We start from the raw sequence: 26,991 nt of genomic DNA on the forward strand, positions 1-26,991 counted from the left end.
TACCCAGAGCCATACCCATGGATTTTTGCATCCTAGTAAATCAGTCAGTTGTTTGCTCGTTTTGTTTGTTTGTTTGTTCGTTTTACCTGTGGTCAAGTATTCTCTAAGAAAAATCAACTCTGAGACTTGGAAACTGAAACTGAAAATGCCATTAAGGGTTGTGCAATACTGTACAGCTTCAAGTGACAGGCATAAGGCTCCATGTTCTTGAACCAGATCCCTGAACTTACATCAGGTTAGCAGCCTTGGCAATATGTTTTACTGACCTGGTCACCCTTCCTTATCTGAGTCCCTTAGCAGAAGGTGAGTCACAGTCTTCCAGACCTCTCTAGGTTCCTACCCAGGGTGTGTGTGCATCTGACTGCAGGATATGTTTGGGCTCTGTCCCCAAGAAGCCTCTGGAAGGTGCTGAGAGTGAGTGGGACTCTGCTACAGCCCCAGATATTTTCACAGTGACTAGCTGGGCTCTGTCGCACGGAGGTGGCCCCTGCATGGTGTCAGGTGTCTCTCAGCTCCCCGTACATGGATTTCCACTCCCTGGGGGCTTACGTTTACTGACTAATGGGGGCTCGGGGACTCCTTCTTTCCTTGAATTGGCCCTGTCAGTCTTTTTTACATGCTTCTAAATGTGAACTAAGGGGTAGTGTTCGCTGGGCCTTATATAAAAAGTAATCTTCAGTAAAAATTAAGCCCTGAGAACCTAAGGTAAAAAAGAAGGGATTCTCACTCTTGCTGGGGTTTCCTGTATGTTGCATAATGGGGACCTGAGACAGATTTAAAGTTCAATTTAGAAATTCATCGTCCCCTACCTCCCCACTTCTCAGCAGGTTTCCAGCCATTTATATTTAATCTCAGCTTCCAGAAAAGGTTTGGTTGACTTGGGAAGGATTTCATCATTGCTGATTGAGAAATTGTCGATTTTTAAGATAGGGAGGAGGATAAAGAGGAGAAGAAACCCAAGGGAGAAAGTGAAGTAATTAGTTGGACCAAGGTAAAAGAAACTCAGTGCGTATATTAGAGAAACGGTCAAAAGGTAAAGAAGACCAGAAACATGATCCTTCGTGCTGGGGAAGCTTGCTCGGGGTGATAAATAGCCTGAGCAGCAGGTTAGATCTCCCTGTCCGACTCCGGCATTAACCAGCCCGGCCCTCCTGTTCTGATTTTAACCTCCTACGAGCAGTCAACCCTGAGAGAAGCAGTAGTTGTGAACGCTCTTAAAGGAGGCGTGCGGTTTTAGGTGGAGAAGTGTGTACGTGAATCATGTGTGTGTTGCAAAGGTGCTCGCCCGGATCTGGGGAGCATAGCAGAAGGGGAGTATTCAGTCAGCTACCCAGAGGAAGAATTAGCACAGGAAACTTTGGGAGAAAGTGGGGAGAGGCTGGGCATCTGAGATGATATTATGGGAAGGAGGTCAGACATGGCTTTAGCTTTTGGTAGAAAGGAATAGGAAATGGGTGATCCATCCCAGATGTTTAAGCAAAAATATTTATGCTTTTAAAGGGGATCAGTGACAAAAGATTTTTGGCACGCAACCCCCACTTTGAAGGCCTCTATTGCTATTGTCAACACAAGTGGATTTATTCCTCACTAAAAGGAAAGTTTCACATAAACTTCTCCTTCATTCTAGGGTCTAGTTCCATATTAGCTATCAACTTAATTTTGACCCTCAGCAAAAGGTGGTCATTTGTAAACGGGTATTTTCCTTCGTAAGACTGAGTGATTGATCTGACCATCAAGAAAGGACAAAATATGAGCTAAAAATATAGGCCCCGCCTCAAGTTTCTAATTTTCTCATTATTATTAATTTTGACGACAATGAGAGCAAACATTCATGAGCACTTGCTGTAGCAAGCCCTGCTGAATCCTGCTGCCCAAGAGCAGTTCTGATAAAATGAGGTAAAAGTGTAAGATTGTGGCGAGGAGGATTTCTAATTGTTTCCAGATTCCTTTCTCCAGGTTACTTACTGTGTGGGGATGGTGGAGTCAGGAGCTGTGTTTACTGTATCGCGGATGCAATCGAGGAGTCCCTCTTCGAGGTCCATATTTCTTCTAAGGCTATTTTTATCCCAGTTTGTCCCCCAGCTCTTCTCAAGGTTAACAAAAGACCTGGGCCACTTCTATTTTTTCAAGTCACCAGGTATATTTACAAAATGAAGAAATGCCAATAGGGTTAAAAAAAAAAAGAACATGTTTTTGTTTTTAAAAATAACAGTGCAGTTATGCCATTCACAAGATAAACAGGGGACTTATAAAGAATATTAATTTATAATGGACTTAGACAAGTGTGATCTAGTAACCAAACACAACTTAAAGCCATAAAATAGAAGATAATCTTTCAATCCTATCAGGATTTCTCAGTGACCCTATGTAAAACTTTGCGTGAAGAATGGATCTTTAATCTAAACTCGAGGATCAGTGTGGCTATAAGGCCCAGGGTCCAATGGCGCCCCATGCCAACCTTCCCATAGGCCCTCCCCGACCCTGTGTGAGCCCCTCTCCTAGACTCACTTCCTCTAAGAACCTGATTCTCAGCCAAAATCTCTAAATATGTAAAGTACCAACTCCAGATATCTAAATGTTACTGCTTTTTCTTTCTACTTTCTCGTGCCCTGCCCCAAGTCCTGGCCTCCTCAAACCCCACCGCAACTGCTGGCCTGGCTTCTGCTCTCAGGGGTATGGCGAGGGCTGCTCTCTTCTCTGAGCCTCGGCGTGATCATACCTGGTGTGCCCACAGTTAGGGTCAGCAGTCAGAAACTAGCGGAGCAGGCTGACATGGACTCCCCCACACACCCAACCCCCACCCCCACACCCACCCCCACACCTGACAGCATCTTCTGGAGGGAGGAGAGAGCAGAGAGCCAAGAGCAAGCAGCTTTGTAGAAGGCGCCCTTCCCAGGCAGGCAGAGCTGGCGTCCCTCAGCCACCCTCCCAAGGCTGCAGAGAGGGTGGAGGAAGCCCCTGCCTTCTCTTCACTGCACGCCCTCAAGCTGCGAGCTTCCCTCTCCTCCTTCCTGTCTTGTGGTGGTTGCAGCAGAGAGCTCCATTTGGCTGCATGGTGGTGCTCTTGTCTATAAACGGAAACATTGGCCTGTCTCCCGGGATAACACAAGATAGGCCTCTGCATCAGTTATGCAATCTTGGCTGTGATGACTTCATCAGAAAGGCGGGAGGAGGCAAGAAAAGAGAAAGGTATGGTTTGGGGGAACAGTAGTTCAGGAGAAAAACTCTCCCCAGCAGCTCTGCTGAAGACAGCTGAGACCCCTTCCTCCTCCTCCCTACTTTCACATCAAGGAAAGAAAGGCAGCAAACATATGGCTAAAAACCCTAATTCCTGGAGCAGCTGACAAACCACTTGCAGTCCATGTGTCCTGAGAGCGGCCACTTGGATGCAGGCAGATGCTGCGCCCGCCCCTGTGGGGCAGGTCTCACAGCCCCTGAGGCTGGGATTTTCCTACAGCCCCGCAGAGAAGACAACCTGTGGAGGCAAATGATGGTTTTCACTGTCTCTTGAGTTCTTAAACTCTAAAAGTTAGGCTGGTTCTGGCCATGCTCTGTGGTTTCAAGCCTAGAATGGAGAAAAACCACAAAGAACAGGTGGTGCCACAAAGGGAAGCTTGTCCAGGTGGACAAGGGAATTCTTGGAAGATGGTCAGTACCCTTCAGAGCCTTCTCTGAGACTTGGGAGCTCTTTGTGGAAGCAATGCCAAGCTGGCCTAGTTGCTGAGCCTGTAGCCAAACTCAGTTCATTCATGTTCTTGCCATGTCCAAGTCTTGAGAAGGACAACTACCACTTAAGGATGTCTATTGCACACTCCAGAGGATAAGGTGGGCTCAGGTGGAAATAGTCCAGGTCCCGGACACAACTGGGGCCCCTCTTGAACTCACTACATTCCATTCCATGTCTGTTTAGTCTAAGTATTCTTAATGAGGTTTGGTTTTCTTTTTTTTGGGGGGAAGGGGTATTATAGGTTAATAAATCCTCTCAATGTTGGCCTTTTAGGTTGTTTTTAATTTTTTGCTACTGTAAATCATTCAAGCTATTCAAGATAAACCTTTGCACAAAGCTGTGAATATTTCCATGAGATGAGTCCTTAGAAGTGGGATTTCAGGATATGATGTATTCACGTCTTTGATCACTGTCCCTCTGCTCTGGAAGTCGTTCCCCTCTTGCCCACCTGAGCCATTCTGAGACATCACTTCCTCTGACAAGCCTCAGTCACCTCCCTAAGCACTTTCACCGCTGGGTCCCTATGCTCTGCTGTCTCCATGTAGAAGCCCCAGGGATGTGGCTTGTGCCTCCTCCTCTGCAAAGATGCCATCAGCTGCTCAGGAGCTAGGGGATCCTCACTTCTCATCAGAATTATGGAGTCCTTGAAAACAAGCCAATAGGCCCTTTTTCTTCCTTCCTTGCTTTCTTGCTTGGCAATTTAAAGACTTTAGTTTTTTAGAGCATAAGATTTTTAAAATAATGCTTACTTGAAGTAACATGTTCATAATAGAAAATTTTGAAAGAGTATAAAAATAAAAATCACTTATAATCCTTGTCTAACTTTATTCTGTGACTACTCTTTTAGAAACTGCTTTTTTTTCCCTCTCTCAACTATATATTGTAAGCTTTTTTCTATGTGATTAGATAGTGTGAGAAGGCATGATTTTTATTGGTTGCCTAGTATTCATGCTATGGATGTACCATAATTTATTTAATCAAGCTCCTATTGTTGCACACTAATGAACTTTTAACCAATTTAGAGTTGCTTTAGTGGTGGAATTAATCACAACAAAGGGATCAAAAGGACTCTATAATTTACATCAAAGGCAGAGGAAAAGCATAACTCTGAAAGTTGTGTTTCCACTGGAGGGACCTATGGTAACTATGTTCAAAGCACTGATAAGGACAAATGGTATTTTTGTTGTTTGTACCCCCAAGAACGTCCTTGAACGCCTGACCTTCCTGTGGCCCATGGCAGTCTCACATCTTGCACTGGACTGCCAATTTTAACCCTTTCTTATTTCTTCAGCGGGGGCTTCACTCAGTAGCTCAGAGAAGCAGTTCCTTACAGGGCCATCTTTTTTTCTCCTCCCCAGTCATACATGATATTGGTTTCAGCTAGAATTTGTCATAGCCAATTAGTCAGTTCAGTTCAGCAAATAGTTATTCTGTTGCAACTGTGGACCTACCTCTGTGCGGGACACTGGCAGACTCATACAAAACCTACAGATCCTACAGGAAGAATAAGACATAAGTCTTATCCTACCAGAAAATTATAACCAGAAAAGGTTGGAATTTTCTGCCTCTCCTATATTACCTAGTAAGAAACAGTGGTACAATCGTATATATATATATATACAGTGATCACGAGCATGGAAAATGTATTATAGCATACAGGGAAAAAAGCTGAGAAGAAATACAAAAACACATCAAAATATTAACATGGTTGCCTTTGAGTGTTAAAAGTGAATATTGCCTTTTTGTTCTTTATACTTTTATGCAGTGTTTTCCAATTTTCCCAGTGATCAGAGGGAAAAATCAGCAAAACGTATTTTTTAAATAGTCAAAAGTCCTGGTAGGAACTCCATTCTGCTGATTGAGAACCTAGAAAGAAAACCGTTTAAAATCTTAAGGACTAAGATTGTCTTAGGAGCTAAGCTAGAACCAGCAACACTAGTTCCTTACCCTGACTTTCTAGAACTGCATGATCAAGAGGTTATAGCAAGAACAGTAAGAACAACAAGCTATTTATTAGATGGTGAGGGTGGGCCAGTCACTGGGGCCATGATGGAGCTGAGTTTCTACCCAGGCCTGTTGGGTTCCCCCAAGGTAAATGGCTCCTTCTTAGAAGTTGAACAAAGAACTTTGCTGAACCCATTTAGCAGGCTTAGCATTGGGCCCCAAGTTTTTGCCATTCAGTGATGAGCTTCCTCAATTGGGAAACTGCCTCAAAATTCAGTCATCTTGGGGACACCACCACCACACATCATCAAACCTTTTTATCCAACCTTCTTCAACAACCTGCTGAAACAGAGGGGTTTATATGGAGTGGGGCCTGTTGGGGCTCTGCTATGAATTTATTGTAAGCAACTCTCCAAATTCATAGTGAAAAATTCTTCCGGACAAGGACAAAGAAAGTCTGTAAGAGAAGCCACCATCCTGAAACCAGGTTCCTGCCCTGACTCTTGACCAACTTCAAAGAGAATTCTAAGGTCTTATTTTATTTTGTTTCTTCCTTCCACTTATGGTTGACTGGTCTAATCTTATGCCCTTTCTTTAAATGTCAAAGTTGATACCACAAAGGCATCCTAATTTTGGGTATCAGGCAATATATAAAAAATGATGTATATTTTTGTGTTCTTTCAGCTTCATCCTTTGATCCCGATATAGTTTCTACCTTTTGATTCTATGCCCATTCCTCTCCCTCCCCCCCCCTTCCCATTTCTCTTTACTACGGAGCCCTCTTGGGTGGTCTGCTCAATTTAGACCAGATGCATGTTGTGGTCAGTGGAAAAGTCAGAATCCCAAAGACACCACCACCAGCTATGGGACATCAGATGATACTTAACCTCTCAAAGACTTGGGTTTTTTTGTTTTTTTAAATAATTTTATTTATTTATTTATTTTTCCCCCAAAGCCCCAGTAGATAGTTGTATGTCATAGCTGCACATCCTTCTAGTTACTGTATGTGGGACGCGGCCTCAGCATGGCCGGAGAAGCGGTGCACCCGGGATCCGAACCCGGGCCACCAGCAGCGGAGCGCATGCACTTAACCACTAAGCCACAGGGCTGGCCCAGACTTGGGTTTTTTTAATAAACAAAATGAGTTTAAGTACTCAGGTGAAAGCACCTAGCAGAGTGCTTTGCATACAGTGGTTGCCCCATAAGTGTTAGCGGTCATCTTCCATTATTGCTTCTGGTCTTCTCTATGTTTAAAGAACCTTTTCCAACCAGAAAGCTATCCCTCCAATCACAGCTTTCTGTAGTTCTACCTTACATCAGACCAGGGACGGGAAGTCCGGTGATGTTTGATGCCTCCTCCCTGAGCGAGGGAGTTTCCTGGCCTCACCCCTTCCTCAATATCCACTGCTCCTCAGCCTCCACTGCAGAGTTGCAGGAGTACTGATCATTCATGGCCATCGGCTCCTTTCAGAATTCTTGGGTTTGCATTGCCTGAGCAGCCCTCTGAATACTTGAGAGCTTTGTTCCAAATGCAGAAGAATTTGCAATAGAAACCTAAGCAGCTCAGCACTCTGCTTTTGACAGTGCAGGGTTTGCAATCTAATCAGGACACAGAGAGCTCACATGCCTCAGGTTGCAGTCAGTGCCCATAAATCAGGATTATTTGTCCCAGTGATTCTCAAACTGTGGGGCATCTTAATTACCTGGAGGGCATGTTAAACCGCCCCCAGAGGTTCTGATTCAGTATGCCTGGGGTGGAGCCTGAGAATTTGCATTTCTGACAAGCTCCCAGGTGATGCTAATGGTGCTGATCCTGGAACCACCCTTAAACCCTTGATTTAACCCATTATTGTTCCCAAACTGCCCATCCTGGAAGTGGGGTGGGGGGTGGGGGGGTAGTGTCTTCTTAGCCATTTTCTTTCTATAGCTTTTTCATCTCTTTCATGGTCAAGGAAGGAGTCTTATAAATAGGATTTTCATTTGAGGAGGTGTGGACTGAGACCCAGAGGTCAGATGGTTTCCTCGAGCCTCAGAATTCCAGTTTCCCACCCTGAGCCTCCGGGAGTCACAGCCAGATGCCTCCACCCAGCACGCCGTAGGTGTTGGACTCATCCTGTGCTGCTGACATGAAACTGTTGAATTCTCTCTCAGCAAGTGTGATGTTCTGTGTGAACCTTTGAAAAGACTTCCTCCTTCTGAAACTTAAAACTTGAATAGTACCTTTGCAGAAGAAAGCCTCTGGATACTGAGGAGAGGTTGGACATAGAAGTCTCTTGATGTATAGAACCTAGGCAAAATTGCATTTGGGCTGAAGATTGACTTGATTTTTTTTTTCTTAATTACTTGATCCAGTTCAGTGTGTCTGAAGAGCACAGATTTGCTTTCTGGGACATCCTTTTTGTTTATGTATTATTTTTACTTTTTTCTTACCATGAACAACCCTCCTCTCTCCTCCTGCCCTCCGCTCTCATTTCCTTCCCGGCCACTTGCACACACGGTGTGGCGGGGGCCAGGAAATGCGCCCCCGGCGCGCTGCGGCTTCGCGGGCTCCCAAGCACCGCGCGCGGGCCGAGAAACCCCGCGGCCCCTGCGCCCGGCCCGCGCCCCCCGCGCCGCCCCGGTGCCGCCCTGGCCTGCCTCGTCGGTTTCTTTGTTAGAGACGCGTGCGGGCAGAGGCATCTTCCGGCTTGCCCGGAGCGCACGGCCCCACTCCTGACTTCTTAGAGTTCCCTAAGGACTTGTAAGCATATAGGCTCGGGTCGAGAGGCTAAATTACGCCCTAGGGGACTTTTTAAGCAAAATCCTAAATTTCATTTAGGCCGTTCGTAGGCCATGCGATTGCAAAGACTCGTGAGTGGAGGCTCGCCCGTCAGCGCCGCCCTCCCCGCGCCGGCTTTGTGCAGCCGGGGCTCGGGGAACCCTGCCCCTCTCGGACGGTCCGCTCCGGGGTCTGGTTTACGCCACTCTCCCTCCCCGCTCCGGTGGCCACCGCCCCCCACGATCTCCCTCTGCTCCCAGCCCTTCCGTTTCCTTCCACGGCCTCCCCCACCCCCTCCTGCAATCTCCCTCCCCTCGGGCTGAAAGAAAAGTCGGTAATAAGAAACCAGTTCAGTGTCAGTCGGAGAGAGGGGGGAAATAACCCCAGAGATACACGGCAATGGAGAGAGAGCTCATTTTGTGTAAAGAGGGCCTCGAGTCCCCAGGGAATTCCTGGATTGTCTCAGGCTGTCGTGTGTGATGTCCATCACGCCGTGCGAACACCATCTGCTCGGTATTATGCTCTCAGTTGCCAGGCTACCTGCTGTACGCTGTAACACTTGACTGCCTGGCTCCACGTTCGCAGCGTTGGCCCAGACGCGCGGGGCGGGGGGACGGGGGTGGGGGGAAGAACGGGAGTCATGATTAAGCCATCTGCAGAGGGGGCGGGGGGGGACACGCCGCGCGGGCAGAGCAGGCGGGCTGGAAGCCGGAGGACTGGGCTGACACCACCATCTGCTGGGGCAGAGGAAGAACAGCAGCTGCTCCTTGTTCCGCCGACGAGGAACGCCTGAAAAAGGGCTGAAACCCTGGGCATCCTCAAGCCAGTTCTCCACAAAGTCCCCTCACCCCAGAGTCATCACCGCCGGCAGCCTTTTGTGATCCCCCCCTAAGGAGCCAGCAAGCTTTGGTTCGCTGCCAGCCACCCCGGCCCCTCTCACCCAGACACTATGCATGTTCTTGAAAACACTTCAGAGAAATAAAGCTTCCCTACGCACAGATTTATAAATAAACAGCTGGCTGCTCTTGGGAGATATTTTTACCACAGCTGTTTTTTGAAGTAGAAAACTGCTTCTTTGGGGGAGGTAGAGTGTTTTTTACACCTCTACCTCTCTCCATCCCTTAGAAAATTGCTAAGATCTTTTCCCTGGAGAAGATGCGTAAAATGGATTCATTGGTTTTGATTTCTTCCCCTCATTTTATTTTACTGAGGAGTGAGAGGTTTGGGGAGTAATGACGATCTGTGTAGCCAGTTGGATTTCTAAGAGGAAGAGACTGAATTAAGATTCTTGGTAGAAAGCAAGGGAGGTTGTTGGGTAGGGGGTGGGGTAGAGAACAAGCCAGTAATTAAAACTAAAAATACTGCATCATTTGGCTTCAAGGCATTACATTTCTGGTGACGAAAGCTCAGCCTGGTTTTCTCTAATTGTACACACAGTGTGTGTCCTCCTTAGAAACAAGAACCGTGGCTTGAAATTCTGAAATTTGACAGACTGTTGCTCATTAAGCCCTCTTAGACTGGGGGTTAAAAGCCACTGTGTAAGATGAAACAGCTAATGGACTCAGCCAGCTCAATTTGTAAGGCGAGTCACTGGTTCGTCTTCACACTTTGGAATACACACCTGAGACTGGGGCTCTAGGTGTCACTCACCAGCTGTTGAATGCAGCAGAGCTGGTTGGGAAGTCCTGAAGGTGCATCAGCCTAGGTTCACGAATGTTCCATATGGAAAGCAATCCTTTAAAAATGCACATAGCCCTCCTGCCTTTAGGCCTGCGGTGAGAAACCTGAAGGCAAAACCTTTGGGAGGGAATCATTTGGGGAAATATATAATCCTATGAATTAATAACTTAACTTTCCCTTTGGGGAGACTTTTCCCCCTGTGCTTTTGCAGTCTTTCTTTTTGCCCCAGGAAGACAGGTGTCAAAAGTGGTTGGATGTACAGTCAGCCCTCGGTACAGTCCGCCCTTGGTATCCGCATCGGTGGATGCGGCACCTGCGGATAGGAGGGCAGACTAAGGGACTTGAGCATCCGCGGATTTTGGTATCTGCGGGCGGTCCTGGAACCAATCCCCCGCCGCGGATACTGAGGGACGACTGTATCATCGCCTTATTTGCCTCTCTCTTCCTTTTTTTCCCCGGGTTGGAGAAGGCTGGGAAAGCAACGCGGCACTATGTACCACTTCTGGGCATGCCCCCCAGCTACGCGGAGCTGGTCACACAGAACAAGAATATCTCCAAGTGCACAAAGATAAACGGGGCCAGCCCAGACCAGCCCTTCTCATAAAATCATGAAGAAATGAAGAAAACTTTGTCTTCCCTTGGGTCTCATTTTCTTTCCAACTCTCTCCTCCTCATTAAAACTGGACAATATCAAATATACTGAAATACTCAGAAAAAAACTATCTGTATTTCTGCTGGTTGGTTAACTATTTATACTTCAGTGTGAGTTCGTTTGTTAAAGTGATGTCAGTCAGCCATTTGTCTCTAAAGGTGGCAAGAAACACCTTTATCCCAGTGGAAGGAAGGGCTTGGAAAACAAGTAGCAAGTATTGGGGGCCAAGGGAAGACTGAAGATCTTGATCCCTGTGGGGTCAATCATAAAGTAAACTTTTTGGTAGCATAAATGTTCCTGGCATTTTTGAGTATAAGGTCTTTTTGATATAAATATTTCATAGCTCTCTACCTAATAATTGTCTATTTACAGAGAAAATACAGAAAGACAAAAAGGTTTATTAACTTCAGCAGCAACAACACTTGGCATTCAAAAAACAGAACCCAGTTCATTTATGGGAGACATACTATATATAGTCAGTCTACAGGCAATTCTTAGGTGCACACTGGGTACCCTGGACCGATAGTCTGGGAAAGGCCTGAGCTAGTGGAAGGAATACTGAATTTAGACTCAAGATAAGTGTTCTAGTTCTGCTAGTTCTGGTTCTTCCATTTACTAGCTGGGTGATCTGGGGTACTGCACCAACTAACCAGAACTTCTTGGGCTATTGTCTCTCAGGTGAAGGAATAATGGTGTTTTGCTTGTTTTGTTTTGTTTGGGGGGTAGAGGGAGTGAAGAAGATGCAGTTTAGGTAAAACTCACAGCTGGAAAGAAAAGTGTAACTGGCTCAACGCCACACGATAGAGGGAAGGTAGTACAGCAAGCCCAGACTATGGGAGATCAAATCCAGGACTGTGTCTCTAGGAGAGACAGAGATCAAACTCAGCTCTGTATTTTAAGAGGAAACTGGCAGCGTGATTGACTATCTATACTGAAGAGGTAGCAAAGCAAAAATAGGAAAAATATTCAAATCCAATTTGACTGGATGAAAATTTTTTTAAATAATTCTAGATTTATTCACATTCATTTCTTAAGTCTCATAATCCTGCTTCACAATATGACTGTGTATATCCTTCCATGTGTGCCCCTTTAATTTGTGTACATCTCAGACATCAGCTCCTCTGTGTTCAGATTAATTACTTGAAACTTGGATGAATTAAAAGGATCATTTCTGCAAAATGTTCAGACAATCCTTGCTATTATCAGGTGTGCTTGGTGGAATGAACGGGAAAGGAAGTGTCTAGAAACTGAATCTTATGGTCACACATCTATTCTTCCCATCAGCTATTTTTCCCAAATGGTCTACACTATCTGGCTGTTACAGACTTCCCCTCTGAGCACATTCTCCAAGGAGTCACTTGGGCTGTGTGTGAATAGATCTCTACCACTTTACCTCCTATTCCTTAAGGACCAGTCCTTACAATTTGCCATCATTTGACTGACTGACACATAATTATAGAATCAAGAGACCCAATTCACCCCCCAATGTTTAAATTATCCCAGACATACAAGACTCAATTCTGTTTTTAAAGATGTTGGGAGATTACATATCTTTGGTCAGTGTAACACATTCCCAATGCTCACCGTCAACAACTCTCACTAGCAGGATTTTTTTTTTACATATATATCAAAACTTTCAAATGTTGCAATTAATCAGAATTCCGTCAAATAGCAAATCTGGTGATTAATAAATTCCAGCAGTCTTCTGTAAATGTCTTTTACTAGCTAAGAAGTCTATTTTGGCCCGGTGGGCAGTAAGGATTAAGAGGCAAGGTCAGACTGTCTTGTTCTAGACCTTTAAGGTGAGCCCAGCCTCACCTCAAAAACTTGTTCCCTTTCCTTTGGAGGAACACAGAATGTAGCTGAAAACCCAGTCCTTGTCTTTAGCCAGTCCCATCCGAAACAGACTGGACTGCGTCTCAGATTTCCCAGAGCCATGTTCTTTTACTGTCCCCCTGTAGCCTCTCCGGTTCCACTGTGGTAAGGCCAGGTTTGAGGACTACTGGGTTGTTTTTATGGAAATATAACGTGTGCCACTCAGGACGCCTTAGGTCCACAAGCTGGGGCCTCTGCCCCATCCGCCTTCCCCCGTGCTTCCCTCCAAATGGGGAATCACTGCATTCTCTTCTCTTCCTGTCCTCCCAGGAGCAGCACCCCGTTGGGCTTCCCCGGACCACAGGCCCCATGCAGTCCTCCGTGGCCACAGGCTCAGGCGGCATGGTCTCCGGAGCAAGTCCCGCGGGTCCCAGCTTCCTGGGCAGCCAGCCACAGGCAGCCATCATGAAGCAGATGCTCATTGATCAGCGGGCCCAGCTGATGGAACAGCAGAAGCAACAGTTCCTGCGGGAGCAGAGGCAGCAGCAGCAGCAGCAGCAGCAGCAGCAGATTCTGGCCGAGCAGGTAACATGTCCCCACGGCGTGAATCATTCGTTCAGCAGGCATCTATTCAGCGCCTAGTGTCTGCACGGGAGTTCCAGTTCACATCCTTTGTCGAGATATTCAGTCTAGCATTTCTCGGGATCACAGAAGAACCTGCGTAATTTAGACCTTTCAATTACTTAGGCTTTTTCTTAGAATGAATTAGTTTATTCTTAAAAGACAGTCTTCAGCCATCAATTTGAAGGCCCATTTGCTGGAGACATTTCTTCAATTCAAGCCAGACTCCTTTTCTTCTGGTTTCCAGTAGCAGGGTCTACGTAATCAGCATGGGGGGTGGAGGGGCTGCCTCACATTCTTCGCAAACTCTAATATTTCTAGCGTGAAGGAAAAAGAAAATAATTCAGAGAACTTTGTTTCTTGGAGGAAAGCGTCAGGTGGAGAATTCTACAGAATTGGTCATGAACAATGGAACAGGAACAATAGCAGAATAATAGGGCCCACAGAACTACCTGGAAGCCTGAACTCGGGGTCACAGAAAGGGTGCCGACTTAAGAAAATTCCCAAAAGCTTTTAGAACAGCTCAGGAAATCTTTGAGTTAAAGGAAGGCCTAACACAAATAAAGCTTCCCTTAGACGTCTTTGTCCACCCTTGCCATATAATTCCTCCAGCTTTGAAAGAAAGCCGTCACTGCGGGCTGTTCCTGGAGGGTTCAGTGGGTTTTGTTTTTTGAGATGCCCAGGCCTGATTTCATATTATCCCAGGAAAGGCCTGGCCTTCCACAAGAGATCCCTGGATGGTTCCTGTGGGGGTCTATACAGGGCATCTTGCTCTATTATTATAGGAGGTGTGAGGTTGTCATATAAGGCTTAAAGCCCAATAGAGCTCTGCCCCACAGTTACCCTTCTAGAATGTTCCTAATAGGATCAGAATTTTAGAAATTTATCAAGCATCCTCCACCACTTATATACAAGATACTGTGTGGGACACAGGCGTATTGAGGTCCCTACTAACCAAGAGCAGCAGTTCAAAGTAACACCAGTCATCCCCCAAATAGAAAAATTGTACTGTTGAGCACAGTTCACTTATGTTCTTTTTTCTGCTTTTGTTCCTGAACAGCTGTGTAATTATCTCCCTTTTCACCAAGGTCAGTCAGCCTCCTGGCAGCTCTTGTACAAACAAACCTCTATCCCTCTCACCCTGCATAAGGTGTGTGACAAGGAACCATGCTAATCTCTCTCAGGCATTGATAAATGGAACTGCTGAGGGGGAGCTGGGCTTTGTAAATCCTCTCCTCAGCCAATCCCAGGGAATTTCAGGTGTGCCTGATATTTTGAGTGATGGCCTTTGACATGTGTGCTGTGACCAAGCACAAAGGGGAGTTGGGGTAACCAGGCAGAATTCAGCTGTGCCAGCCCAGAGATGTCCCCACTCGGCAAGGTCAGCCAAACCCTGGGAACAGGGAGGAAGGCAGAAGAAGGGGAGAAGAACTGCCACGGGATGAGGCCCATAGATGAGAAGGGGAGAACGTGGGGAGACCCCTCAGGACCCAGGACACGGAAAGATACAGGGCTCCTTGGAAAGGTGAGGAAATGGGAAACTGCAAAAAATAAGTATAATTCCTCAGTGACTGTGTGTACCAAGAGATGAAGAGGGACCCAGGAGAGAACAATTTACTCAGGGTCACAATCTTTGCTTGTGGTATGATTTTAGAAAAACCACCTAACTTCTCTCCTCATCTGCCAGGTGAGGTTTTAATAATTTACCAGCCTTCTTGCTAGAGCTATTTTAAGGATCACATGGAATAATGTGTGTAAAATTCTATGGAAACTGCACAAATGTGTGTGGGGATCTGTCACATGACCCTGGTGTCACGGAATGTGATGGAAGTGCTGCAGCCACATGTACCAGCCAGCCTGTGGGACTAGCCCAGAAGTGAAACCCAGAGACTGTGCTGAAAAGACTCAAGTCATGTAGCATCTTACCTGCCCCTGGAGACATTGCTTACTGATGCCGACTATCGGGGTCTTCAAGTGGTAGGCTGTCAACTTTTTGTTCTGAGTATGAATATTGCCATATCAGTGCCAAGCTGATTTTCTTGGTCTCTGCAGCAGCATGGAAAGTGACCTAACGCTTTCAATTTTGAAACTGGTGTATTAGAAACACGGGTTTCCTGAAAGCACATGTGAGGGAAAGCGGAAGGATTTGGGTTCTTGCATGCCTTTGGGGAACTTTACAATGATTCTCAGTGGATTTAGAAATCAGAACAGCAGGTTGAAAGCAGGCGTGAATTAACATTTAATGCCTTATTCTCAAAGAGCGCAGAACATGTCACCTCTCACCCATTCACAATAGTTGAACAGAACCTAGAATTTTAGATCTGAAAGAAACATTAGACCTCATGAAGTCCCTTCATTTTAATATGAGGAAAGTGAGGCCAGGGAGCTTATGTGTTTTATCTGAGATCGCAGAGTTAGAGAGAGGCAGAGCTGGGGCTGGAGCCAGGAACTCCTGGCCCCTGACTGGGAGCCCCATCCCCAACCCACCACAGGTTACCACAGGGCTTATCCCAAGTGTAAGTAGGACAGTTAAATTCTTACCTGATATGGGAAGTTTGGCTGAAGAGAAGCTTTTAAATGCTCAGCTTGCTCTCAAGAATGCCCTTATATTGCTGCCTAACAGATTAGCATGGTTTCTTGTCCACACAATTAATTAATTTCAACAATTTCAACCGTTTTGTGCAAAACACCATGGTAGGCACCACGGGATAGGGTGAACAGGGCAGAGGCTGTTCTTTTCTTTGGTTGCCAGAGGGCTGGCTGGCCTTGTCGAGAAAAAGAAAAAAAGAAAGAAAAAGAAAATTATAGAGCTGCCCAGGAACAAAAACAAGAGAAAAAATAGAAATAAACACATGTGTTGAGAAGTGGTCAATGTGTGTTATTTTTATAAAGAACAGGGCCCTCGCCATGTCTTCTCCTGTGGCCCTTGTAGATGAAAGGTGCTTAATGAATATTCAGCAGCTGCAGAAGGAGGTTAAGTGACACGCCGAAGGCCACACAGCTACTTGACAGCAGACCGAGACCTAAAACCCCTTCCTCTGCTCTTTCCACCTCACTCTTCTTTTCTTCCCCTTTTCACATACAGCAGGATAATGATCATAACAGCCTTTCCATATATTGGTGACAGCGCCAGCAGTGCGGAATCCTCATGAGTGGGAGAAGAAAGACTAAAACACAGGCCTCCTGGCTCCTGGTGTGTGTGGAATCCCACGTGGTTTCCTCAAGGCAGTCAGTGCTGTCTGTTTTACTCGTGGGGATGTATTTTACGGGCAGTGTGGCCTCATGGGAATAAAATTAGCCTTTTTTTCATCGCCCCTGAGAATCCCATCTTCCTATACCTGAAGCATCTATTTAGGTTATTAAAAATTTGTTGCTTGTCCCTTTGAGCTCGGTCCCCACAATGCTAAGGAAAACGTGCAAGCCAGTGTTGGAAAGTCGGAGTCAAAACTTCTTCCCTCAGTACACGTTCCTCGTGAGCCAGCAAGTCCCCGCGTCAGAAATGCCGCAGATGGTCACCAAAAGATGTGTGCAGGGGTGTTCACAGCAGCCGTATTCGTGACAGCCCAAACTGGAAACACTCTTAATGACCATCACTAGTAGAACACGGGAGTAAATTGTGGTCTATTCATACGATGGAATACTGTTCAACAGTGAGAATGAACAGACCACAACTACATGCATCGACATGGATGAATCTCACAAACATAATGATGAATGTAAGAAGTCAGACACAGATACATTGTACAAATCCACTTATAGAAAGTACAAAAGCAGACATCACTAATCTATGCTGTTAAATTAGGAGAGTGATTCCCCTGGGGTCAGAGGAATGACTGGAAAGAGGCGTGAGGGGCTACTAGCAATGTGCTTTGTCTTGATCTAGAGACTGCTTACCAGGAGTGTGTTCATGTTGGGAAAATCCGTCAAACTGTACACTTACGCTTTGTGCTCTTGCCTGTATGTGCATTATTCTTCAACACAAAGTTTAGTTTTTGAAAAAAAACTGCCTTCCTAGAACTGCCAGGATATTTAACCGTATGCTCTCTCCCCATCCCCCCTGCCCCCGCTTCCTGGCTTCTTTCGTTCTAGCAGTTGCAGCAAACACATTTACCCCGGCAGCACCTCCAGCAGCAGCGGAATCCGTACCCCGTGCAGCAGGTCAATCAGTTTCAAGGTGAGGCCACTGCACACCTCTTCCATCTTATCCCTTCCAGTTGTGAAGTGTAAGCGAATGTGTAGCCAGTGACATTGCCTTATGTGCTGTGTTTGTGTCCAGGTAATGTTAATAATATTTAAGAACTGAGATTACCAACCACTCAGAATGCATTCTTGGAGGCCCCCTGCTGTGCCAGGCGTTAACCTTTTGGTCTCTGGGTCCCGGAGGGGCCTTGGTGGGCCCAGAGAGGGGTCAGAATGGGCTGTGGGGGTGGGACTGGGGCAGCTGTCCTTTACCCAAGATACAGAAGTATTTTAATAGTTTAACAACCAATAAGGACATACTGGTGCTTGTTGGCCCAATATCAGCCTTGTTTATGTCTAGATTTTCATCTCAGCGACCACAAAGGGGAAATCCTGTGCCACATCTTTCTTGCTAATCCCAGCAGCTCAGCTGACCATAGCCCTCACTTCCAACAACCAAAGTGGAAGAACCTGCGTTGCAGCCACTAATCTCTGGTGAATATAGAAGACAAATATGGCCTTGGACTGTCTCGGTCCTGCTGCCCATTGCAGAAATCCCGAATCGTGACCCCGGTAGCAATGGGTGCATCGTATGCCCAGCGTTGCCATTCCTTTGTAAAGTAGAAAGTCCACTCAAATATCAAACCCTTCCACCTCCAATGGAGAGAACCCCTGAGGGTCTTGTATAGGGTGGAGGATCAGCCTGAGGACCCTTCCCAGTCTCATCCACAGGAGTTTTCAGGGGGCCAAAGGAGTAATCTAACAGCAGAAATCCTAATTTCTGTCTTCTGTCCTTTCTATGGGACCTAGATCAATGCGTCCTAACTTCTCAAGGGTTACCTATCCCTTTGAGAATTTGCCAGAAGTTATGAAGCCCCTTGCACGGAAATATGCATATGTGTAAATATATACAAACTTTATCATTTCACAAGTGTTATGCTCCTCAATAGACTGTGGGTGAAAATTCATGACCTAGGGTAGCATTTTTGTCTTTGAGTTGCAATACAAGTAGTTTGTGAGGATAATTTAATGGGCCACAACCAACATTTTTTAAATGAAATACAATAGAAAAGAAATTATCAGAGTGTATCATAATAAGGGAAGCTTTTGTTTCTGTTATGAACCCACATTTATAGTGATGGATCACGCACTGTGAGTTGTGGTTTAAAGAGTCTGGAAGCCACTGATGTTCACTGCCAGATTCGCTGCAGATGCCTGTGAAAATACTGGTGCTTGTGTAGCTCCCACTCTCTTCCATCCCTGGACATTTATATCACTTCGGATCCCTTTGGACTTGATACAAGGACAGGAATTGGGCTGTCCACAGGTGTTCTGTGAACTAAATTAGTGCCAATATTTTTCAAAGAATTATGTTTCTCACTTGGTCATGGGTGGGGAGGAGTGGGAAATAGTCATTGTTACATGCATAGTTTTTGTTGCAGACACAGAGCCCTCCTTTATACTCATAGTTCTCAAACTTTATTCTGCATCAGAATCACCAGCAGAGCTTGTGAAAACACAGACAGCCCCACCTCACCCCTAGAGTTTCTGATTCAGTAGGTCTGGAGAGGGGCCTGAGAATTTGCATTCTAACAAGTTCCCAGGAGTTGTGGCTACTGCTGGCCTGAGGGCCACGCTTTGAGAACCAGTGCTTTATATTATGAACTAATTAAAAACATAAAATCTGATAAACCCAACATAGTGTCCCTTGAGTTTTCTAGGTTCATAACATTTATTATATTTGAAATAAAGAGACCCACCAAAATTTAATAATTCCTCTATATTATGAGTTATTCTGAATGCTTTGGGGTCAGTTTAAGATAGTTCTACTCTTTGAACTTTCCTAAAACCCCAAACCACAGGTAATCAACCTAAAAATTTAGCTATGCTTAAGCTAAACAACCAGTGACATTTTTTAGGGTCCTTGAGCTTATTGATATGATCATTTTTTTTACTATCTTCAGCATTTTCGTGTATTTTACTAACACCCTAGATATCGTAATGTTGTGTATCTGGGAAAATAGCAAATTGATAGATAAGAAATATTGTCCTTGGAAAGATGTTCTGGTAGGAATAACTTGCATGAGACCCTACACGTTCTCTCACCACCACACATTTCAAAGGTTTTAATGACTATCTTTCTTTTATTGAGTTTTGTGCCTCTGGGCAGTGTTACATGCCCATGGGGAAAAGCTTATGTTTCACAAATATAGGGCTTCTTATGAGTGAAAATAGCACATAGACCCTTTTAAGAAAAAATTGCATATTATCATCTCTATTTGAATATGGAAGATTTTCTTTGACATTGTGATGTTAACCAGCAGACAAGAAAATTAGTTTGACTACAGTGTCTCACAATAATATCTGTTTTAGACAAAAATAAAAAAAGAAGAAGAAAAAGTAGTATGTTGTTTAACGTATATAGTAATCAGATAAAAACAAGTTAATTCTTTGGACGAATTTGAATTTTTTCCTCTGTATATTTAAAGTTACTGAAGGCATAAAACTAGATTAATAAAAGGCTTTTTGTTTGTATTAGGTGAAAAATATGGTGCTGATTGCTGATTTTAAAATGCCATTTTTTTTAACGAGTAGAATTACAACCAGATAGTGTAGTCATTTAAACTAAGTAAAAATAAAGGCTGGCGGGCTGGCCCCGTGGCTTAGCGGTTAAGTGTGTGCGCTCCGCTGCTGGCGGCCCGGGTTCAGATCCCGGGCGCGAACGGACGCACCGCTTCTCCGGCCACGCTGAGGCCGCGTCCCACATACAGCAACTAGAAGGATGTGCAACTATGACATGCAACTATCTACTGGGGCTTTGGGGGAAAAAAATAAAAAATAAATAAAATTAAAAAAATAAATAAATAAAGGTTGGCTTGGATTAGTGTTTTAATACCTCTTAAAAGGCACTGCAGCATTTTTGCCTTCTTAAGAAAGGAACCTATTTCTCATTCACAAAATTAATCCAGATAATATCGAGTCCCTCAAAATATTTTTTATAAACATACAACAAAAATGTCCAAAATATGAAAGTCATTTCATCTGTTTCCAGCAGCCCATCAGCCTGTTTGTGTAATTTGGGTCTATCTGATCAATCTCTGAGTCAGCAATATTTTTCCCTTAAATTTTTTTATAAACAACTCAATAACCCATTTCACCACAGTTGATCAGATTGGCCATGCAGTCGATACAAATTTAGTCATTAAGGTCACAAAACTTCATAACAAGATTACAATTCAGTGTTTAATCAGGAGCTTATAATTTTTTTGAAAAAATCACTTAGTTAGAATTAAGCTTAAAACAAAAAATTGAAACATTTCTAAGGATCTCCCCCACATCCTTCAGGTTTCCCCACAGTAACCATTTCATTTTTCAATGCAGCATGATATTGATTTCAAGCCACAAAAACTTAAGTCATAATCAAAATTCCCATAATTTTCTTTCTTAAAGAAAGAAAGAAAATATGGAGACATATTTGCTGCCCAGGAATCAATACCCCCATCAGGAAGACAAAAACACACTTCAGTTATCTGCCAAGGTGCCAGGTGTAACAAGGTTACACTATTGTCGTCTGGTTTCCCATCTCAGTTCCAGGTAGGATCAGATTTGCTTATAATATCGATTGGCTCCCATGCTGCATCTTTTTTAAATGTCCAGGAAAAAACTATTTTTCTTTTTCTCATAGACTTAATCTTTAGCAGAGACATAGAAAAATCCATTTGGGTGTACCTCCTAGCCCCTTGCAAAATTGACTGGGGTTTTGAGGGTGACATTCCTATTCTCTTGGCTGGTTTGGAAATTTCCTGAGAACATGTAAAGAAGGACTCACTCAAATGCCTAATTAGAGTTGAGTGACTTGGCATTGATACTCTGGCCAACTTTTAAGCAGCATGATTAAAACTACGTTAGCAATCTACTGAAAGAAATAGTCACTGCCGATTTGAAAGAGTGGACTTTGCTGGAGAAATGCGTAAAGTTCATTGCCAAGTAGCAAGCAGCAGGATGATTTCTTTTTCTAGCTCAGGAAGCTGGCCGGTTCGCACTGACATGTTATGATTCAGAGAATTTGGAGCATGTGGAAATCTACAGAGTGGATCCAAAAATGTCCCATCTGTCGAAATAGCTTCTTAGCAGAAGCAATGGCCTTTAACCTCTCAAATCCTACTCAAGTCTCAAGGGAAATTAGTCTAATGGTCTTTATTGATAATATTCTCTACTGAATCATGTTCCATTTCACAAATAGAATATGCAAAGTGATCAGCCATTTCTTCTTAATTTAGCCCAAGAGGTAAATTTCCTCTCACCTCCAAGAAAAATGGTATCTTATTGGTTGAGGGTGACATCATATCAAGAAGAATGAGACAAAATTTGCTTCTGAAATGTGGACAAAAATAATATCAAGGCATATCAAGTGAAAGAGTTAACTACAAAAGCATGTGTCCAATATGATCCCAATTTTTGTGTGTGTCTATTTTTAAATAAATAATAGTTACCAGCGGTCATCTCTGGATGGCGGGAATTCAGGTGACTTTAATTTTCATCTTTGTGTTTTTCAGTATTTTCCATATTTTTCACAATCAGCCTATGTTATAAGCAGAAGAATAATAATCGTTTTTATTAAGGATTTATTATCAGAGTAGATCCTTTCATATAAAAAAAATTGGTCACTCCCACAGAAAATTCCAACAACTTGTTACAGTACATTGCTTATCGAGAAGAGTGAGTGGTGTGTGTCCTTTTTTCCCTGCAGGTTCTCCCCAGGATATAGCAGCCGTGAGAAGCCAAGTAGCCCTCCAGAGCATGCGAACATCACGGTTGATGACACAGAACACAGGCATGATGGGAATGGGACCCTCCCAGAACCCAGGGACAATGGCCACAGCAGCAGCCCAGTCAGAGATGGGACTGGCACCTTATAGCACCACGCCTACCAGCCAACCAGGAATGTACAGTATGAGCACAGGAATGACCCAAATGTTGCAGCACCCAAACCAAAGTGGCATGAGCATCACACACAACCAAGCCCAGGGGCCGAGGCAGCCAGCCTCCGGGCAAGGGGTTGGGATGGTGAGTGGTTTTGGTCAGAGCATGCTGGTGAACTCAGCCATTCCCCAGCAGCACCAGCAGATGAAAGGGCCAGTAGGCCAGGCCCTGCCAAGGCCCCAAGGCCCACCAAGGCTGCAGAGCATTATGGGAACGGTCCAGCAGGGAGCACAGAGCTGGCAACAGAGGAGCTTACAGGGGATGCCTGGAAGGACTAGTGGAGAATTAGGAGCATTCAACAATGGTGCCAGCTACCCACTTCAAGCTGGCCAGCCGAGGCTGACCAAGCAACACTTCCCACAGGGGCTGAGCCAGGTCGTGGACGCTAACACTGGCGCCGTGAGAACCCTCAACCCAGCTGCGATGGGTCGGCAGATGATGCCGCCGCTTCCGGGGCAGCAAGGCACTAGCCAGGCCAGGCCGATGGTCATGTCTGGCCTAAGCCAGGGCGTCCCTGGCATGCCAGCATTCAGCCAGCCCCAAGCACAGCAGCAGATGCCCAGTGGCAGCTTTGCCGCAGGCAGCCAGAGCCAAGCCTATGAACGGAACCCCCCTCAGGACGTGTCATACAATTACAGTGGCGAAGCAGCTGGGGCTTCCTTCCCTGGCCTCTCGGACAGTGCAGACCTCGTGGACTCCATCATCAAAGGCGGGCCAGGGGATGAGTGGATGCAGGAGCTTGATGAATTGTTTGGAAACCCCTAGTCAAGAGGGGCCCCAGGAGCCACAACACTAGTGGTTAAAGCTTAAAACGTGAAAAAGAAACAGGATGTTGACCCATCCTTGTTTTTTGTTTTTTTGACCCACGTAAACTGAGCAAAACTGCAGCTGGCTGACCGTGGAAGACCCAGGTGCCAATCCACAGCCCCGCGGGGCCTCATTTCACCTGATTTCCACACAGCAATCGAGACGAGATGCCATGCAGATCCCTGCTGCAAGAGAGGGAGACACACCAGAGGCAGGTGGGGAAGACGAATCTGAAGCCCCTCTGCTCGGCACTCCCAGTGATCGCCTGGCCCAGCAAGAGCTGCGCCAGCCAAGACGGACTGCTGCCCAAGGTGAGGTATCCGTCTGCCCCTCCCGGCCCAGGTCCGGAGACTGCAGCTTGGGAGACACAAAAGAGACAGAGCCTCCGGCCAGGGAGAGGCTCCCTCCCACCAAGGCTGCTGGGTGGTTGCACAGGCCAAGAGCACAGGTCAGAAATGCGCTGTACTCGGGCTGGAAAGAGATGTCAGGCTTCAAGACATGCTACTGTATTTGGAGGGTAGACACAAAGAACAGTGAGATGTCACAGGGAGACTACAAAGGATCCTACGTGTGTCTCCTGCCCCATGATGACCCTCAGGAATTTTAGAGGATTTGCCATCGGCTGCCTCACAAGGACAGCCAAGTGAGCTTGGAGACAATCCCTCCGGCAGTCCTGTGGGACAGCCCTCTGCTGGTGACCGTGGTGGCCATCACTCCAGGTAGTTGGGCTGGAGCCTCCTGGGGGCCCAGACAACATCTATACGTCTAGGCAGCTCCCGTCTACTTCCGGCTGGATGCCGCCTTTCTCCCCCACTCCTGCCCTTATTCCTCCCAGCCGCCACCCCAGCCTGCCCTTGCTTCTCCTTACAGTCTATCCAAGAAGAAATGAAGCTTTTGTCTTTAGGGAGCCTGGGCGGAGTCAAAATAAATGCAAGAAGAGCTTGGACAATGCCTGAAATGCAAAGGCAACTGGAGTTTTCTTTCTCTAATGTGTAGAGTCGAATGAATAGTCTCTGCCGGGAACTGAGCGGGCTGCTCTGATGAGGACGGTGGGTTTATATAAGCCGCATCTCATACTTCTGGCATACCCAGGGAGGCATGGCCTCGAGGTCACTGGCTCTTGTTCCCTTTGGGAAAAATCCCAGAGGTGTGGCTCTAAAACTGGCCTTGCCTTTAATCCCTACTCACCGTAAAGACGCCTCTGAAATCCTGAGATGAGGAACTGAAAAATCAATTGCTCAACCTTACACATTTTGATGATAAAAAGGAGGAAGATATGGTTCTTTTCATATGGGCAAAGTAATCCACTTCAAAAGTTCTGTACAGTTGTTCTCTTTGTAATTCACTCAAATTTGCCCTAACTGAAGTCTGCCGGAAGGGATCAACAACCTCCGCTATCTAAGGCTCTTTAGTCCTTGCCTCCCCTCCCACTGTCCTGTTTTGGAAGCCATGTGGCATAATTATTGTCCTAAGTGGGTAAGAATGGCATGTGCTTTTTCCCCACCACTCCTTCCTTCCATGAACAAAAGGCTGGCTCCCTTCTGCGCACTCACACACAACTCACCACACCAGAACCCAGGCGGGGCTGTGGGGAGCAGGACTGGCTGCACTCAGGGCAAAGTCCTGAGAAGGGGGGTTCGAATAGATAGCTGGGGGCAAAGGATGTAGTGAGGCGGCAGGCAGGCAAACACTGCCCCAGACGTGCTTGCCCAGTACCAAGGTTATACAGTTGTGCGTTGCCTAACAACAGGGGTACTGAGAAATGCATCCTTAGGCGATTTCATTGTTGTGTAAACGTTATAGAGTGTACTTACACAAACCTAGATAGTATAGCCTACTACACACCTAGGCTATATGGTACTAATCTTATGGGCCAAGCGTTGTATATGCGGTCCAGTCATCACAAAATGTCGTTATGTGAGGCATGACTGTAAATCTACTCAGCAAGGGGCAGGATGAAGATCAGAGGGGGCCAGGTGGGTGAGAGCCCAGGCAGGGGCTGTGCTCCCTCTGGGAAGAGGTGGTGGCAGGGTGACTGTGAACGCCCTGTGTAGGGAGGGACACCACCAGAGAAACTCGAGTGGAAACAGATGAAAACCAAAAAAACAAGTAAACAAACAAGAAGACACAGACTACATAATTAATTACCTTTTTCTGAAAGGTACAGGAAATAAATATATAAGCAATGATGAGAAAGTGGAGGTGGCTGATGGAGAGCAGGGCGCTCCATTACCTTTGCAAAGCTTCCTCCAAATGCTCAGTACTGGGACCAACTAAATAGAGACGTAGATTTTAATAAGGTTGTTTTGTTTTGTTTTGTTTTTCCTAAGGTGCTGATGTATATGTAATGTCTAAAAAAAGTTATTTGTAAATAAGTTTTTACAATACTGCAGATATCACTGGGTCTACTATCTGTAAAAAATATACATATAAATATATATATACTGTTTGTTTAAAATAGAGTATTTTTATTTCATTCCTTAACTCATCATCACAGCAGTGGTATTGCACTTCAGATGACATCTAATTACTGATTTGTACTGTATGACCTATGGCAACTTGCTCCATTTTATTCAGATTTTTCTAGTTTTCTGTTTTTACTTTGTACATTGAGCATTGCTTATTTCCTTTTAAGAAATGTACAGAACTCTGAAATGTAGAAATGAAGTGATGTTGACATACCACTTTTAAAGAAAAAAAAAAAGAATAAAAGGTCGTTATCTGAATCAATCCGAGGTTTAGTTTATTTTAGGATTGTCCCTGGATCTCCAAACTCCATTAAGTAGGTATATTATGCCCGGGTTTTAATTTATTAACTGCAGTTCTTGTCTCAAAATTTTATGTCATTTTTTAAACACTCATGCAACAGTAGAGATCAGTCAATCGTTCCCAGCCCTTTTAATTCAACCACACAACTAAAACGTTCTAAATTTGCACTCCGAGGGATGTGGCAAAGGGAAGAGAGGAAAGTCAATTTTGAAAGGAACATACTGAAGTCTGTAGATTCGGTACCATAACAATTCAAATTCCACCTGGTTCATTCAGAGGCCTTGGAAAATTGATAGTAAAATTGTTATTTAAAAAAAAGGAAGGGCCAGCCCCGTGGCTTAGCGGTTGGGTGCGCGCGCTCCGCTGCTGGCGGCCCGGGTTCGGATCCCGGGCGCGCACCGAGGCACCGCTTCTCCGGCCATGCTGAGGCCGCGTCCCGCATGCAGCAGCTAGAAGGATGTGCAGCTATGACATACAACTATCTACTGGGGCTTTGGGGGAAAAAATAAATAAAATAAAATTATAAAAAAAAAAAAAGAAGAAAACTCAAGGAATATATTTGGGGGGAAGTAACAAAGGGGTCTTGTCCCACTGTAGTGGACACTGTCAGTACACACACACACACACACACACAGCTCTTTGGAGGACTGCCTAGGGCCAGGGCTGGCTTAGCCTGCACCCGCCCACAGAGTTCAAAGTGCTTACAAGTTTCCATGTCCCAGAATGTTATAGTCGATGACTGGCAGGTGCAGGAGTGTGAGAGCTTAGTTAACTTGCCTGGACAAGCCCTGAGATGATAGGATCTGTGTTCAGCGCTCCCCTGCAGGATCAGGCAGCAGCTGGGACTTCGCCTGAAGTTGCCCCTTGCTCGGCTTCTTGCCCTTCTACGTCCTGTTTCCCCTCCTGGGAGCCCTTTGTGAACAAATCACACACATGTGAATCCACCCCTCCACTTCCAGAAGACCTGACCTAAGACTTTCCATCAAACATTAAAAACATAGTAAAACAACACGTTTCAAAACTGACTGGGTGAAGCAGAAAAAATAGGCCACAAGA

The 26,991-nt window shown here is 45.4% G+C and overlaps 1 protein-coding gene across 3 annotated transcripts in view; it reads left to right on the top strand.

The window, feature by feature from the left end:
• Window positions 1-25,896, top strand: part of MAML3 (mastermind like transcriptional coactivator 3) — a 402,996-nt gene extending 377,100 nt beyond the window's left edge. For 2 of the 3 annotated variants that reach the window (XM_087437592.1, XM_004426480.3), the window contains 3 exons: window positions 12,907-13,161; window positions 17,287-17,371; window positions 22,127-25,896. In XM_087437592.1, coding sequence (XP_087293718.1) covers window positions 12,907-13,161; window positions 17,287-17,371; window positions 22,127-23,124 — 1,338 coding nt within the window. In that variant the 3' untranslated portion in view covers window positions 23,125-25,896. The remainder of the gene's footprint in view (window positions 1-12,906; window positions 13,162-17,286; window positions 17,372-22,126) is intronic. The other variant, XM_087437593.1, reaches the window with a different exon arrangement.
• The last annotated feature ends 1,095 nt before the right edge of the window (window positions 25,897-26,991 follow it).

The sequence above is a fragment of the Ceratotherium simum genome, chromosome 12 (assembly GCF_057802395.1).
Source record: "Ceratotherium simum simum isolate JZ-2026a chromosome 12, ASM5780239v1, whole genome shotgun sequence".
Taxonomy (NCBI): Eukaryota; Metazoa; Chordata; class Mammalia; order Perissodactyla; family Rhinocerotidae; genus Ceratotherium; species Ceratotherium simum.